Below are 13,806 nucleotides of genomic sequence, written 5' to 3'. Positions count from 1 at the left end.
CAAAGTTTAATTCAATCAGTCTCTTTGTAACCCCTGCTCCTTAAAAAGTAATTGTTTTCTGTGCTTGTGGTAGAGAGAAAAAAATTAAGTGTGTATATTGAAATATGGTGGTGTTCAGCTGCTTCTTATCCTATACTATCAGAGTGCTAGTGCAGAAACAAAGAAACCTGAAAGGCCATTTAATGTTTTGCCATTTTGCAAAACCAAATTATTCATGAAAGAGCAAATATTCATACGTTCACACCAGAAATTCCTTCCCCAAGCAAGCTTCAGAGATATACTGACTTGTCAGTCACATTTGGCTGATACCAACTCACAGCTCTGGGGTACTAATATTAAGCAATAAATGTATTTTGCAAAATCTAGGTCTGAAATACACTAGAGCCTTCACAAAGCCCTTTCTTAGGGTAAAGTGATGTATATGGACACAACACTTTTCAAAATGATATTTCAAGACTTGTTTTATTTGGATTTTCTGTTTCTTACAGTTTAGTTGTCTTACAATTAGTATACTGAGTGTTGTTGGGCGTGTATGCTTTAGCGTCGTGTTATGAAAATGGGTAGGAGTATTGTTATTCACTAACATGAAAATTTCTTTAGTTTTGAGGCATTTGATTTTTAAAGTATTAATCATGAGGGCATCAGAATAAAGTCATTCAAGTGCAAGTAGCATGCAGGGATGCCTTGGCAGCAAATGATCTGGGTTTTTTTCTATAGGCAAAGGTTCCAGAGGCTACTGTACATTGCTACTACCTGACTGAGATGCTTTTCTCAGACATACAAGAGCTTTTAATGTACATGTACATGATTAATAGCAGCAATACCAGCTGTTTTTACTGAAACTAGGGAAAACCTCATTGCTTTACCATTACTCATCTGGGTTTAATTCGAAACAGTTTGCTGGTAAAATGTCTTAAAGTGCAAAAGGTATATTTTACACATGTGCACTTTTCTACCAATTCTGGAAAGAAGTCACTGTATAGTTTCTAGTGCATTGACAGTAGGTTGTCCAGGCAATACCTGGCCTTTTTCTGCATATTTTGTTCTTAATGTTGGCATCCCCTAAAATGACTTCAGTAAGAAAACTTGTTAATTGTAGGTGATGTGGATTCCTTTGCAGCCATTTGGTGGATTACACTGTCACTGCCTTGAGCCTCGTGTATTCTTTAAAAACTGCATTACAGGGAACATATGCTTTGTTGTTTGGAAAGTACTAAACATGATTACATTGTATATACTGCAACAGAAGAAAATACAGGCTTGGAAAGTACTGGCTGGTGTGAGGATGAAGATTAATTGTTCAAATGATTACAGTTAAGTCCAAAGGGGAACAGTATCTCCTTTTTAAAAACAATTGGCCACTGAATTTGGCAGCATGTGTTTCTGAGTATTTTTGAGACATACCACGATCTGTTCTAAAAGACACTCAATACAGGGGGCCATGGAGGAGCAGCTAAATAGAAAGAGGATAGAAGCTGCAAACTTGGGGCTGGTTTGTCTCCCACCAAAGTGACAGCTTGTTTAAATCTTGCTCTTTAAATTTAAATCAGCTGCTGCCATTCAAACTGCATAACTGAATTTTTTTTAACCATGGGGTGGCAAGTTTCCAGGCCACTAGGTTCCTATGGCACTGACATTAATAATACCTTTGTTCAGCAACAAAAGGAAATATTTTTTGGTATAGATGGTATAGATCAGAAACCAGGACAACCAGCTACTAAGAAGAAAATTAACTCTATCCCAGTCAAAACCAGGACAGATGACAACTATTAGCATCAGCCACACAGCTGGCTGACCAGTGCAGTATGTGGAACTCAGCAGCCTGACATGTCTTTAGGTGATGACAGAGCATTTCATGCTTATATGTATATAAGCATGTATATAAGATGTATATAAGCATGGTCATAAAAATTATCAGATTATTCTAAGCATCTTGTTAAACTATTTTAATCTATAAGAACCTGTAACAGTCAACTAACAATTCATCAGACCATATACTAATAATTTACTAGTCCATGACAAGCTAAGTGTATCCTTGATATGAAGTTTGACATGATATCAATCTGACAAATACCAAAATCAATTAACTGTCTGGACTGACTCCATAATCCTTAAAAAGATCCTATTCTGTATGTATTTCTTTCTGAATAAGGAAAAGTACACCTGAACTTTTTGGTAACTAACTTTTGATTGTTTCATCCTGTCACTCAACACCGCTGAAAGGGAAATTCAGGTTCTTTGATTTGAGAGTGCATAAGCAGAGCAACATAAAAATACTTAGACTGTTAAGTATGTATAACATACATACACATACAAATAGCCTCAGAGTCAGTATCTTTCTACTTATTTTTTCTTAACGGTTCTTTTGATCAGTCCTGTTCTCAGCACTGGTAAGGCCACACCTGGAGTCCTGTGTCCAGTTCTGGGCTCCCCAATACAAAAGAGACATGGACATACTGGAGAGAGTCCAGTGAAGGGCCACGAAGATGATGAAGGGACTGGAGCATCTCTCCTATGAGGAAAGGCTGAGAGAGCTGGGACTCTTCAGCCTGGAGAAGAGAAGGCTTGGGGGGGGGATCTCATCAATGTATATAAATATATGAAGGGAGAGTGTAAAGAAGACAGAGCCAGGCTCTTTACAGTGGTGCCCAGCGACAGGACAAGAGGCGTTTGTCACCAAGTGAAACACAGGAGGTTCCGTGTGAACATCAGGAAACACTTTTTCACTGTGAGGGTGACTGAGCACTGGAACAGGTTGCCCAGAGAGGTTGTGGAGTCCCCATCCTTGGCGATATTCAAAAGCCGTCTGGACATGGTCCTGGGCAACCTGCTCTAGGTGGCCCTGCTTGAGGAGAGGGGTTGGACAAGATGACCTCCAGAGGCCCCTTCCAACCTCTGTGATTCTGTGATCTGTCTGTAGCTTTTTGATTCATTTATAGAATCATTTGTAGAAATTGAATTAATACATTTAAAAATTCCAATTTAAACCTTACTTTATAAAATTCAAATCCTTCCCAAAGAAGTTTAGGGAAGTGTTCATTCCAAATACTAGTCCTTTTTCTGGGAAATAATCTTACTAGGTTTTTCTGCACCTCCAGGGATATGAAAGCTTACGGTTTCAGCCATAGCATATTTTAGGTAGAGGTGTTTTTATATATCCAAGACCAAGACATAAGGGATTTTTGGTTTTTTCCTCCCAAAATGACTTAAAAGAATGATGCAAGGTTAAAATAGAAATCTATCAGCATTTTAAAATACCAAAACATAACATATAAACACCTTTAAACACAAAATAATATGGGAAATATGGGAAATAATATGGGACTAATTGCAGTAAAAATAACCAGTAACTAGTGTTTCTATGTATGTGAATGGAAGCTCAATGAATATAGAATTTAAAATATAATTGCATGGTACTTATATAATACTATATAATTTAGCTGCCATAATGGCAATTAGGAATATTGCTGCTTTGACTGACAATGTGTTTAAAAAGTAATACATTAGTTATCAGCGAAACACTGTATGACAATTTGACTAACTCTCTTGGAAATAACCTGCATAATGACTTAAATTGGACATACTCACATGCAAACTTTGGGTAATAACTAGGTAGATAATTTCTACCCTTTCAGTAAACGATGTGTCAAATTATGTGTCCTATCTGTCATGTTTTTGTGAAATTTGTTGTATTCAAACAGCTGATTTAACAGTGATATGAAACAGGCCAACTCTGGTGGCATAATTCTATATTTAGAACTGCATCAGAAGAAAATCTCATCCAATTATCAGTGAAAATCCATCCTAATTTTAAACATATATGAATATTTTATTTTAATGTTATCAACACTAATAAATATGAGTAATATAGGCATTCATAGAGAATGGAAAATGGTTACACAAATGAGAGAGCAAAAATCAACTATGGGCTGAATCCTATAAGTGCTCCATGCATATGGGTCCTACTGAGGAGAGTTGTGGATATGTACACCCATGCAGTACTTGGCCCCATGCCTCTGACCAGTTTTCAGCAAGAATGGCATTTTATCAGCATTCTGTGTGAACATTTTAACCAGAACTTGGCACATATTCACATTGTTACAAAAGTATCCTGCTTTCCCAATGTTTTCCCACTGAACTTCATAACCTTTTGAGAATAAAGATTGAAATGTGTTTAGAAAATAACAGTAAAGAATCAAGTGAGTATAAAATGTATTTTTAAGATCGATTAGAGTATTTTGTAGTCAAACACTAGATTTCTCTCAATTTAATGGAAAAGTATTCTAAATCCATTGGATCTTCTACTGTACAGATAATTTTTTATGAAAAATATTTAAGTATAGCTGTCACCAGTGGAATAAAAAGCAAATTAAAATGGTGATAAATGTAGTAGTTCTCATTCTGCTTTGTGTGTGAGAGAGGGAGATCTTTGTATGTGTGTGTATATCTATCTATCTATCTATCTTTAAAGCTGAGCTGTGCCATTTTAGTAGAGGCAACAGTCTCGATTAGAGTGTATCAATCTCCCATCAATAGCTTTGGGGTAGCAGGCAACATGCTGTGAGCACTGAATAGAAGTGCAAGTTCTCTTGTGTCTTTCCAAAATCTCATTAATAAATTCCAGTTTTAGGCAATGAAAACTCCCACCAGTCCACCTTCCCCTTCCCCCACCTAATCAGCATCAAATTGCAGCCTCTGAACTGGGCTCCCTGTACTAGAAATTACTGTAATCCAGGCCTGAGCTCTAACCTCTTCACCCAAGACCTAAGTTATTATGGTAATGTTGTTAGTCAGATGAAATCATCACTTGCCATTAGTCTCTCAGTTTTACCCAAATTCAATCCTGTCAAGTGTTTGAATAGAGTGATATCTTGGTCATTTGAGGTTTGAGACCAGTGTCTCAGTTGCATCTGCTTGCCTCACAAGGAATCACATATATTGAGTTGCTCATATTGTCTGTCACTTAATCCTTTTATTTTCTTAAAATCCCTTTTCAGTATTTCAATTCAAAACCAAAAATAAATGTTACAGAACTTTTCCAACTTAAAGTTGTTTGTATTTACATCATGCTTTTAAAGCAAAGGATATGCTGTATTTTATGCACTTTTCCCAAGACACCTGCATTCTCTTAAGCCTTAGTAGCAATTATGACAAATGATGACATGTAAAGAATCTTCTCCATTAAAAAAAAACACCAAAAAAAACTGGCAAATGTATTTGAAAGACATGCTGAAAAAACATTATAAGTAGTGTTATGCAAAGGACTGGCTAATTAGTATATCTTTCAAGAGTCTGGAGACTTGGAGGCTTAGCTCCACTAAAATGGTGCACTTAAAATAATCTCATGATTTATTTTAGGTTATTTGATCATTCCATGGAAGGATTTAAAAACTGGGAGTTTATGACTACTCACTCCTGGAGTGAAAAAGCAGCAGGTGACTGGATCTTGGAAATCTATGACACTCCATCTCAGCTGAGAAATTTCAAGACTCCAGGTATGACTCTAACCTTTATTTGGGATCAGTAGATTCAGAAGAATGCTTGCAGTTGCTAACACTGCTTTGACTCTTTTACACCTTTGATTTATACCTGTGAGATCTCATTGATTTTAATGTGATTAGCAGAGCTGTGAAGACCTATGCATTATTCTAAATTTCAGTTATCAAAGCAGACTTAATTTTTATGTTGCTGATATTTTCCATTTAAGATGTGGTTCTCTTTTATCCTGAACTTACTTCTGGTTTCTGTGGAGAAGTTCACCTTCTCAGGGTAAACTTCCCTCTTTCTTGCATTCAAAGTTGTTGCCTTGAAATATAAAAAGATAGCTTTGCCATTTATAGTTAGATCATACCAAATGTGAATTCTTCAAGCAGAGGAAGACTCCTGTACCATCTGGCAGATTACCAAGAGTCAGTGCTTTAAACAAACAAAATCTTTAGTAGGTGGAGTTTTCAAGGAAAAAGACACAAAACTGCATGAAACTGCATGTGCCACATTTGAAAGAAGATATAATATTTCCATATACAGACATCTGTTTTCCTGGATGTTGAATATAGTTTTATCTGACAGGTCTTCAACATACATTAGAGCAGCCCAAAATTATTCTACTGTATTAATTTTGCCAGTGACTCTCATGGCTGACATAGGGCCTAAGAATTTATTTCCATGTTTTTTTTCTTTGCTTTGTATTTTTTTATCCTACCGTCATGATTTAACCCCAGCCAGCAACTAAACACCACACAGCTGCTTCCCCCTCCCCCCTCCCAGTGGGATGGGGAGGAGGATCAGAAAAAAAAAGGTAAAACTCGAGGGTTGAGATAAGAACAGTTTAATAACTAAAGCAAAATAAAATATAATACTAAGAATAATAATAATAATATAATAATATAATTATTATAATAATAATAGTAATGAAAAGGAATATAACAAAAAAAAAGAGAAATAAAACCCAAGAAAAGACAAGTGATGCACAATGCAATTGCTCACCACCCGCTGACCGATGCCAGAGCAGCGATCTGCCCCTCCCGGCCAGCTCCCCCCTGTTTATATACTGGGCATGACGTTCCATGGTATGGAATACCCCTTTGGCTAGTTCAGGTCAGCTGCCCCGGCTCTGCTCCCTCCCAGCTTCTTGCACACCTGCTTGCTGGCAGAGCATGGGAAACTGAAAAGTCCTTGGCTTAAGATAAGCGCTACTTAGCAACAACTAAAGCATCAGAGTGTTATCAACAGTATTCTCACACTAAATCCAAAACCCAGCACTGTACCAGCTGCTAAGAAGAGAATTAACTCTATCCCAGCCAAAACCAAAATACCTACCCATAAGGAAAACAGTGTTTACATAACTAGAAGATCCCTTTATACAGAAGAAAGAAATTGCATTGTGCTCCTGTGTCTATAGGTAAAGTGCCCAGGCCTCGCATTTGTTTACTTAAGAACTAGAATTTTTAAGGCTACAGACATTGTTCTGTTTTTAATTCCCACTGCACAGTTCAGTTTCATTCACAAATTTCAGAATGAGCACTTCAAAAGAAATGGAGATTGAGGCTTTCAAAGAGGCTCACAGGAGTAGGTACTTACTTCTATTTGCTGGTTATGAGGTCCCTGTAGACCTACTGAAACTTTCAGACTTGAGACCCATTTTGAAATAAATATAGTATACAAAGACAAAAAAATATGCATGAATACTGAATATAGTCCTTCTCATGGGGCCTCACATCAAAATAGGTGGAAACCCTGTAATAAAAAAAACTCTCATGGGGCTACATCTGGCTGGTGACTGGTCACCAGCAGTGTTCCTCAGGGATCAATCCTAGGGCCAGTTCTGTTCAATATATTTATCAATGATCTGGATGCAGGAGTTGAATGCACCCTTAGCAAGTTTGCTGATGATACCAAACTGGGAGGTGCTGGTGACTCTCTTGAGGCACAAGAGGCCTTGCAGAGGGATCTAGATAGATTGGAGCATTGGGCAATCATCAACGGCATGAAATTTAACAAGAACAAATGCCGGATTCTGCACCTGGGACAGAGTAACGCCGGGCACAAGTACAGATTGGGAGGGGAGTGGCTGGAGAGCAGCCCTGCAGAAAGGGATCTGGGGGTGCTGGTCGACAGCAGGCTCAATAGGAGTCAGCAGTGTGCCCTGGCAGCCAGGAGGGCAAACCGCATCCTGGGGTGCATCAAACACAGCATAACCAGCCGGTCAAATTAGAGCTGAATTCTACTAATGTATTGGAAATTACTTATCACTAAGGCTAAATTAACACTTACTCTTGATATCTTAGCCATGTGATGTTAATTGTACCAGCAAATGCAGAACAAAGTTTCCAGTACACTAAAAGGGGTATTCATTAAATATATTGGGAAAAGTAACCATAGACTATGAGCATAACTATGCAGTTCTTTTTTGTACGTTCAGAGAATTTTCAGTGCTTTTGAATTTGATAAGAGACAGGTATTAAACAACAACTGCATAGTTTAAATTTAATCAGATTACTTGAAAAAAAAAAGAGACAAAAATCAGTGATTTTCAACTCCGTCTTACACTTGTTATTCTTGAAGCAGCCAGGAGCTGCTCTGACTTGAAGGACAAGTTAATGCAGCCCTTCACCTTTGTGTGTACTGGCACCCAATGGTTCCTCCAAGAGGGATGAAGGATAGCCAGAGCACAACACATTTCAGCTATTATTTCCCCTCTTTTCTCTGCCCTGGCATGCTCCCTATACTAAAGCCTGGAAAAAAACTAGCATGGAGCCATTTTGGAAACTGTTCAACTGGGCTATTCTCCAGACATCATTTACAGCCCTTTTATGTTACCAGGACAGTCTAAAAGAGACAGGCTACATTTCCAGCTTTACACTTTAAAGTCTGTTGCTGCAAATTCTTTTTTATGAGTTCTCATATGGTCTTGTTGATTTATTGATTTCAATACTTTATATATACTTCTCTCTGTGCTACAGTGGCTATTCTTATGGGACTGATTTCTTTTGCTCCATGAGGACTAAAACCTAAAGTTTCAACTCTGGAGGAAAAAGGGCAGTAAGGCCAGGGAATATGGAGAAAGTAGAACTGCCCAGCTGAGGGCAGTGGAGGAAGCTACTATGCTGAAAAATCCTGCTGGAGAATGTATACTTTACTTTCTTTTAACCTGAATGTGAAACACAGTTGTAGACTGGTTAGGGTTTTGCACACTTTGGGATTTCACAAGGTGCAGTCTGGTTGTGAATTTGGGCCCTGGTTCATTGTATTGTATTTAGTAATATGTCTCCCAGCTTTCTAGAGTGGTTCTTGCATCATGATGGAAGCTGTCCAATGGCATTTCTGTTCAGAAAAATTTGAAAGTGCCTGCCTGTTCTTCACGGGGGGGGGGGGGCGGGGAAGGTGAGAGAGATGATACAGGGCTCTTTCTGGATCTCGATAACAAAGGCCCGACAACAAAAGATTTAATGAAATGGCTGTTTTAATAAGATAGAATAAGAAGAGGAATATAGATAGTGAGTAAACCTTACACGCCTTCAGATGCTGCATACCCCACATTTGTGCAGCATTGGACGGACCCCAGATGGATTTTCAGATGGCATGATGCACAGATCCTGTCTGTGGAGAGGTTCCTCCTCCCTCCCATGCCATGGTGCATTTTATTTTGTGTGACAAACAGAATCATATATCTTCTCCTGACAAGTTGGCATGTTATCTCTGTCATAACATCCACCAGCACGCAGCACAGGCCAGCACGGGGCACTCCAGCAGATTCCCTTACAGTGGCTACTCATGCTAACATATGGGCTTCTCAAGCCTTAAATACAAGGCCCAATAGAGCAGACATGGCTTGCTCAAGATCACTAACTCCTTGAATATGTCTTCCACAAGATGCCCAATACACAGCCATATATTAATAGTGGATAAACTCAGCTGTTTGGGCATGTTAGGGTTAGTCTCTGCACTGAACAGAATACGAAGTAAGCAAAAGGTGCTTAAACACGATTTATGGTGCCTTTCCAGTTTATCACCATAGCCTGCAGTTTATCACACTGATATCACCGTCATGCCTGTTTCTTGTTTCTGTGTGTGCGTGTATTTGTTTAGCTATTAAAAGGTCTTATAATTAAGAGCTGCAGTTTTCCTGTAATCAAAATGAGAACAGAGAGTCAACATGTCATGATATCCCGACACTGGCAAGGTAATGCCACATCTGTTACCCATAAAGAAATGTAGGGTTCAGTTCATAAAAATAGTGCATGTGATTTCTGCATTTAATTCTGTAGAGTTTATGGAGGGGGATATGTGCTTGCAGTAAAATGCTGTGATATACCCTTTCTCCTATACATACAATATGGGACCTCTGTTATGTACTAAATACAAGCAGGATAAGGGATTATTTTAGCCAAGCTAAATGATGGAATCAGCCAAAAATGGGGACAGAAAGATTTTGGCTCAAATGTGCACACTTTTTTTTATTCATTATAAAAGTGTGTGGATATATGCTTATTTATTGAAATATTTTCATTGTGCAAATTAAACCTGCCTTGAGGCAGACTTCATTTATTTGCTGGCAAGTCACATGAATTTTCTCTCTCTTTATTTACTGAACCATTCTTAAAAGGAAACTAATCTCCTGAGAGATCCTGCATTATTCCTCTCGCTGCCCTTTTGCATTAGTTATACATTCAAGGCTCCAGTCCTACCTGCAGGTATGTTAATACAAGCCCTTCCATGTGTATAACATTCAGACACAACAATGCACTGTGCCTGAGGAGCATCTTTGCCTGTACTTATTTTTAGTGAGTACTTGCAGATATTAACTTCTAGTATTCAGTATTTTTACCAGTGTTCTGGAAGAAATATAAAATCAACACTTGGAAACTATAGTGATCATTGAGGCAGAATAATGATGAGGATGGAACTTAGCAACTTAGCAAAACACATTTTTCAATTACATCCATTATATTATGGTCTATATGCTGTAGAAGTGGGTTAAAACACAAAAAGAACAGAGACTGTATGCAGAGAAGCTGTAGCTTTGAAAAGGCTCTAGAGATGACTGTTTTTCTAGTTAAACATGAGCTCCCTGTATAACTCTTGCTAAAAAGAAAGTGCTTTTAAGAACCCAGCTGAATCACTTTAAAGAACATTGAGAGGTAACTTGATCCCTAAGTGTCTATACAGGAAGAAAAGATGTGATATGGCTCTTTTTAATCTAGTGGGGACTAAAGACCTACATGGCTGTGATCTAAAGCTAGGAAAAGACAAATTGAAAATAAGGTGCGTACAGTTTGACAGTCAAGATAATTAGGCAGTAGTTTGGTAAGAGGTGTGGTAGGCTCTTCATGAGTTACTTTTTAAAATCAAGACTGAATGTTTCTTTAAAAGTCATGCTTTGCTTCAACTACAAAAAGTTGGAAATTACTGTGTGAAACAACTGTTGTATGATGTAGAGTCTTGCCTATAGTCTTTTCTAAAAAAAAAAAAAGTTGAGTATAGAACAGAGAAGGTTTCATATAAAGTGTAGAAATTTCTATCAATCAAACACAGGTTAAATTGCATTGGCAGAGACAGTGAGACAGCAGTTTTATTCCTGTCTTTAACCCCAATACAAAACAGTTTAAAAGAACTGGGTTATCATCTGTCATGTATCTGTCATTCCTCAGTGAAATCTCTGGCTTTGCTTACTGTTGCTTAATGCTTGGAGGATGAATACAAGCATTAAGCAGACAGATAATGTATTGTTTTCATCATGCTATTGGAGGATATGAGATGACATTGGGAAAATACAGAAAAATAACTTGATTCTAACAAAAGTCAAAGTAATTTGCTTGCACAGGTTGAAAAAACCCAAATGAATATGAAAGCTCCAAACAAATTATTGAGTATCATTAATATAAAAGAAGAAAAAGGTTGCTTGAATTTAATTTTACATGAAACATATTGATTTTCCTGAGGAGAGACATACATGGATTACATAAATTTTAAATCAGTAGTCAGAGAAGAGTATTTTAACCACAGAACAGCCTCCAAAAATAGAATCTTTCAAATTTAGAAAAGAAATACTCCCCACTCTCCTATTTCCTGTATCTTCTTATAAGAATTTGACATTTACAACAAACTGCTTCAACTTAGATAAATATAATCAAAAGATTCCCATCTTTTCAAGCAGGGATGTATTTTTTATGCTTCATTACTTTAAGAATTCTTTCAGGCCTGAATCCTTTTGCTCTTTCATGGAATAAATTCACTGGGGAATATAGACATGGAGGTGGAGACTGGAATTTCACACCTTGTGTCCCGACAACCTGAACTGATGACTTGATATACATTTATCTTTTTATTTTTCCACTAAAAAACTTGCCAAAAAAGTAATATAATCCCTGAGGCAGGCAATTTTTTTCTTTCTTCGCTCAAGTACTGAGAGGATAAAATATTAGTGACTAACTCAGACAATGCAGTGATCTATCTGCCAAATCACTAGGCCAAATAAATAAAAAATTATGCTAGTTTGGGAGGGGACATTGACATTCTACTGTGGAAATTTTAAAAGAAATTGTTTCATATCCATCAAGATATATCCTGTTAGCCAATGAAAAATATTCTTGAGTATTAAACAAAATGTAACCCCTTCCTTAAGTCAGAATTCTGAATATATAGCTAGTTAGCTAAAAGATCTCAAATAATAATAACTGGATAATTAATGTTATGAGGAAAAGTGAAATCTGGAGCAAAAACTCACCTTGCTGAACGCCATATGAATGGTTTCTAAAACTAGATTTTAAATATTTAACTTCTAGGCAAATTGAAAGAATGGTCCTTAGTACTGTATGGAACATCCATCCAGCCTTACTCACCAAGAAATGATTTTCCAAAAGTGGAAAGAGTGCGCTCTAGTCCACTCGAAGACCCTACAGAAGATTATGGAACAGATGACTATTCAGGTACGTTCTTTGAAGTATCATTCATTTACTCTGATTGTGCATTTATTGAACGCATAATGGGTTGAAGGAGTAACTTGAGACTCTGCATATATAAAATGTTTCTGTCATAGGACTTTGTATTGTCAATATATGATCAGATATTGTCAAGACTCCTGGCTTGCTTACTTGATACATTCCCTCTTCTACATTTTGTGCCTCTTGGTCTTTTTGCATTAATTCAAGACTAGGATTCTGATCCCACAGCAGGGTCTGTGGTCTTTCTTGTCTGGGAAACAATTACATGGTGCTGAAATACTAAAATGAACTAATTAATTTATTTTAAATTAAATAACTAATATTAGTCAAGCAGAAATAATATCCATAATCAATATAATGAACCTTTCATGGATTTTCTCTGGCTAGAAGAACAAAGTTATATTTATATTTCATTTAATTAGTTAGAATTGCAGTGGCACAACTGATAATAATTATGCAGGATTTATAGTAATTATATATAGAAAAATTAATATTCTGAGGCTAAAACATGGTGCTGACAGAATGTCTACTAAAAAAAGTTACATCAGGATTTTCTCATAGGGAGATGGGAGTAGTGGGAGTTAAGTGAAATTGTTTCTTAAATTAAGATCAGAATTATTTGTTTCATTATTTAAAGTTATATATATTTTTTACCCTTATGAGTTTGTAAGCATAAAGTTATAGAATTTTACAGTACAGTTAACATACTATGAAGAATGCACTGTTTTTTATATATGTATATATAAATATATATAGATGCACACAAACACACATATATATGAATAACATTATCTTATACATCTCTGCTGTTTTCCATAGAAAGCTTTTAGAAGGAAAAGAAAGCATTTGGAAGGAAGAGAGCTATTCAGGCATGGACGGGATAGATGTCTTTGGTGTCCATTTCAGTCATCACTACCATACTGTAGAAGGGGAAGATGGAGGAGAAAATAGGTTAACAGAAATTACAGTTGGGAGAGAGATTCAGAGCCATTTATTGCAGGGAAAGTGAAGAGCAGGGTTTGAGGTTTAATGTAAAAGAGTGGATCCCAGCTCTAGGGAACTATATGAATCACCTAAAGACAGTTACCTCAGCTTGCACATATATGCACATATAATACCAACAACGTGTAACTTGTATCTCTGATGTAAAGGTTGCTAACTTCTTATGCTTTTGTTGTATGAAACAAACTCACTTTACTTCAAGTTTGCCTGATGTTAAGAGGAATCTCGAGGAGGCTGGCAAACTCAAAGCATTTCATTCACCAGAGAGCAATGATCCTAAAATAGTTATGAGTTTACCTGCATACCCTGTTCCTCATATGTAAAGGCAGGATTCAACAGTCCTCCCTTAGCTGGAAGGATC

At 37.0% G+C, this 13,806-nt stretch overlaps 1 protein-coding gene across 1 annotated transcript in view; it reads left to right on the top strand.

The window, feature by feature from the left end:
- LOC127029109 (proprotein convertase subtilisin/kexin type 5-like) overlaps positions 1–13,806 on the top strand; it is a 236,027-nt gene that overhangs the window by 210,178 nt on the left and 12,043 nt on the right. The window contains exons 13-14 of the mRNA XM_050914753.1: positions 5,359–5,495; positions 12,285–12,428. Coding sequence (XP_050770710.1) covers positions 5,359–5,495; positions 12,285–12,428 — 281 coding nt within the window. The remainder of the gene's footprint in view (positions 1–5,358; positions 5,496–12,284; positions 12,429–13,806) is intronic.

This window comes from Gymnogyps californianus, unplaced genomic scaffold (genome assembly GCF_018139145.2).
Source record: "Gymnogyps californianus isolate 813 unplaced genomic scaffold, ASM1813914v2 HiC_scaffold_74, whole genome shotgun sequence".
In the NCBI taxonomy this organism is placed as follows: Eukaryota; Metazoa; Chordata; class Aves; order Accipitriformes; family Cathartidae; genus Gymnogyps; species Gymnogyps californianus.
The sequence above is the reverse complement of the archived record's forward strand: the minus strand, read 5'-3'. Positions and strand labels throughout refer to the sequence as shown.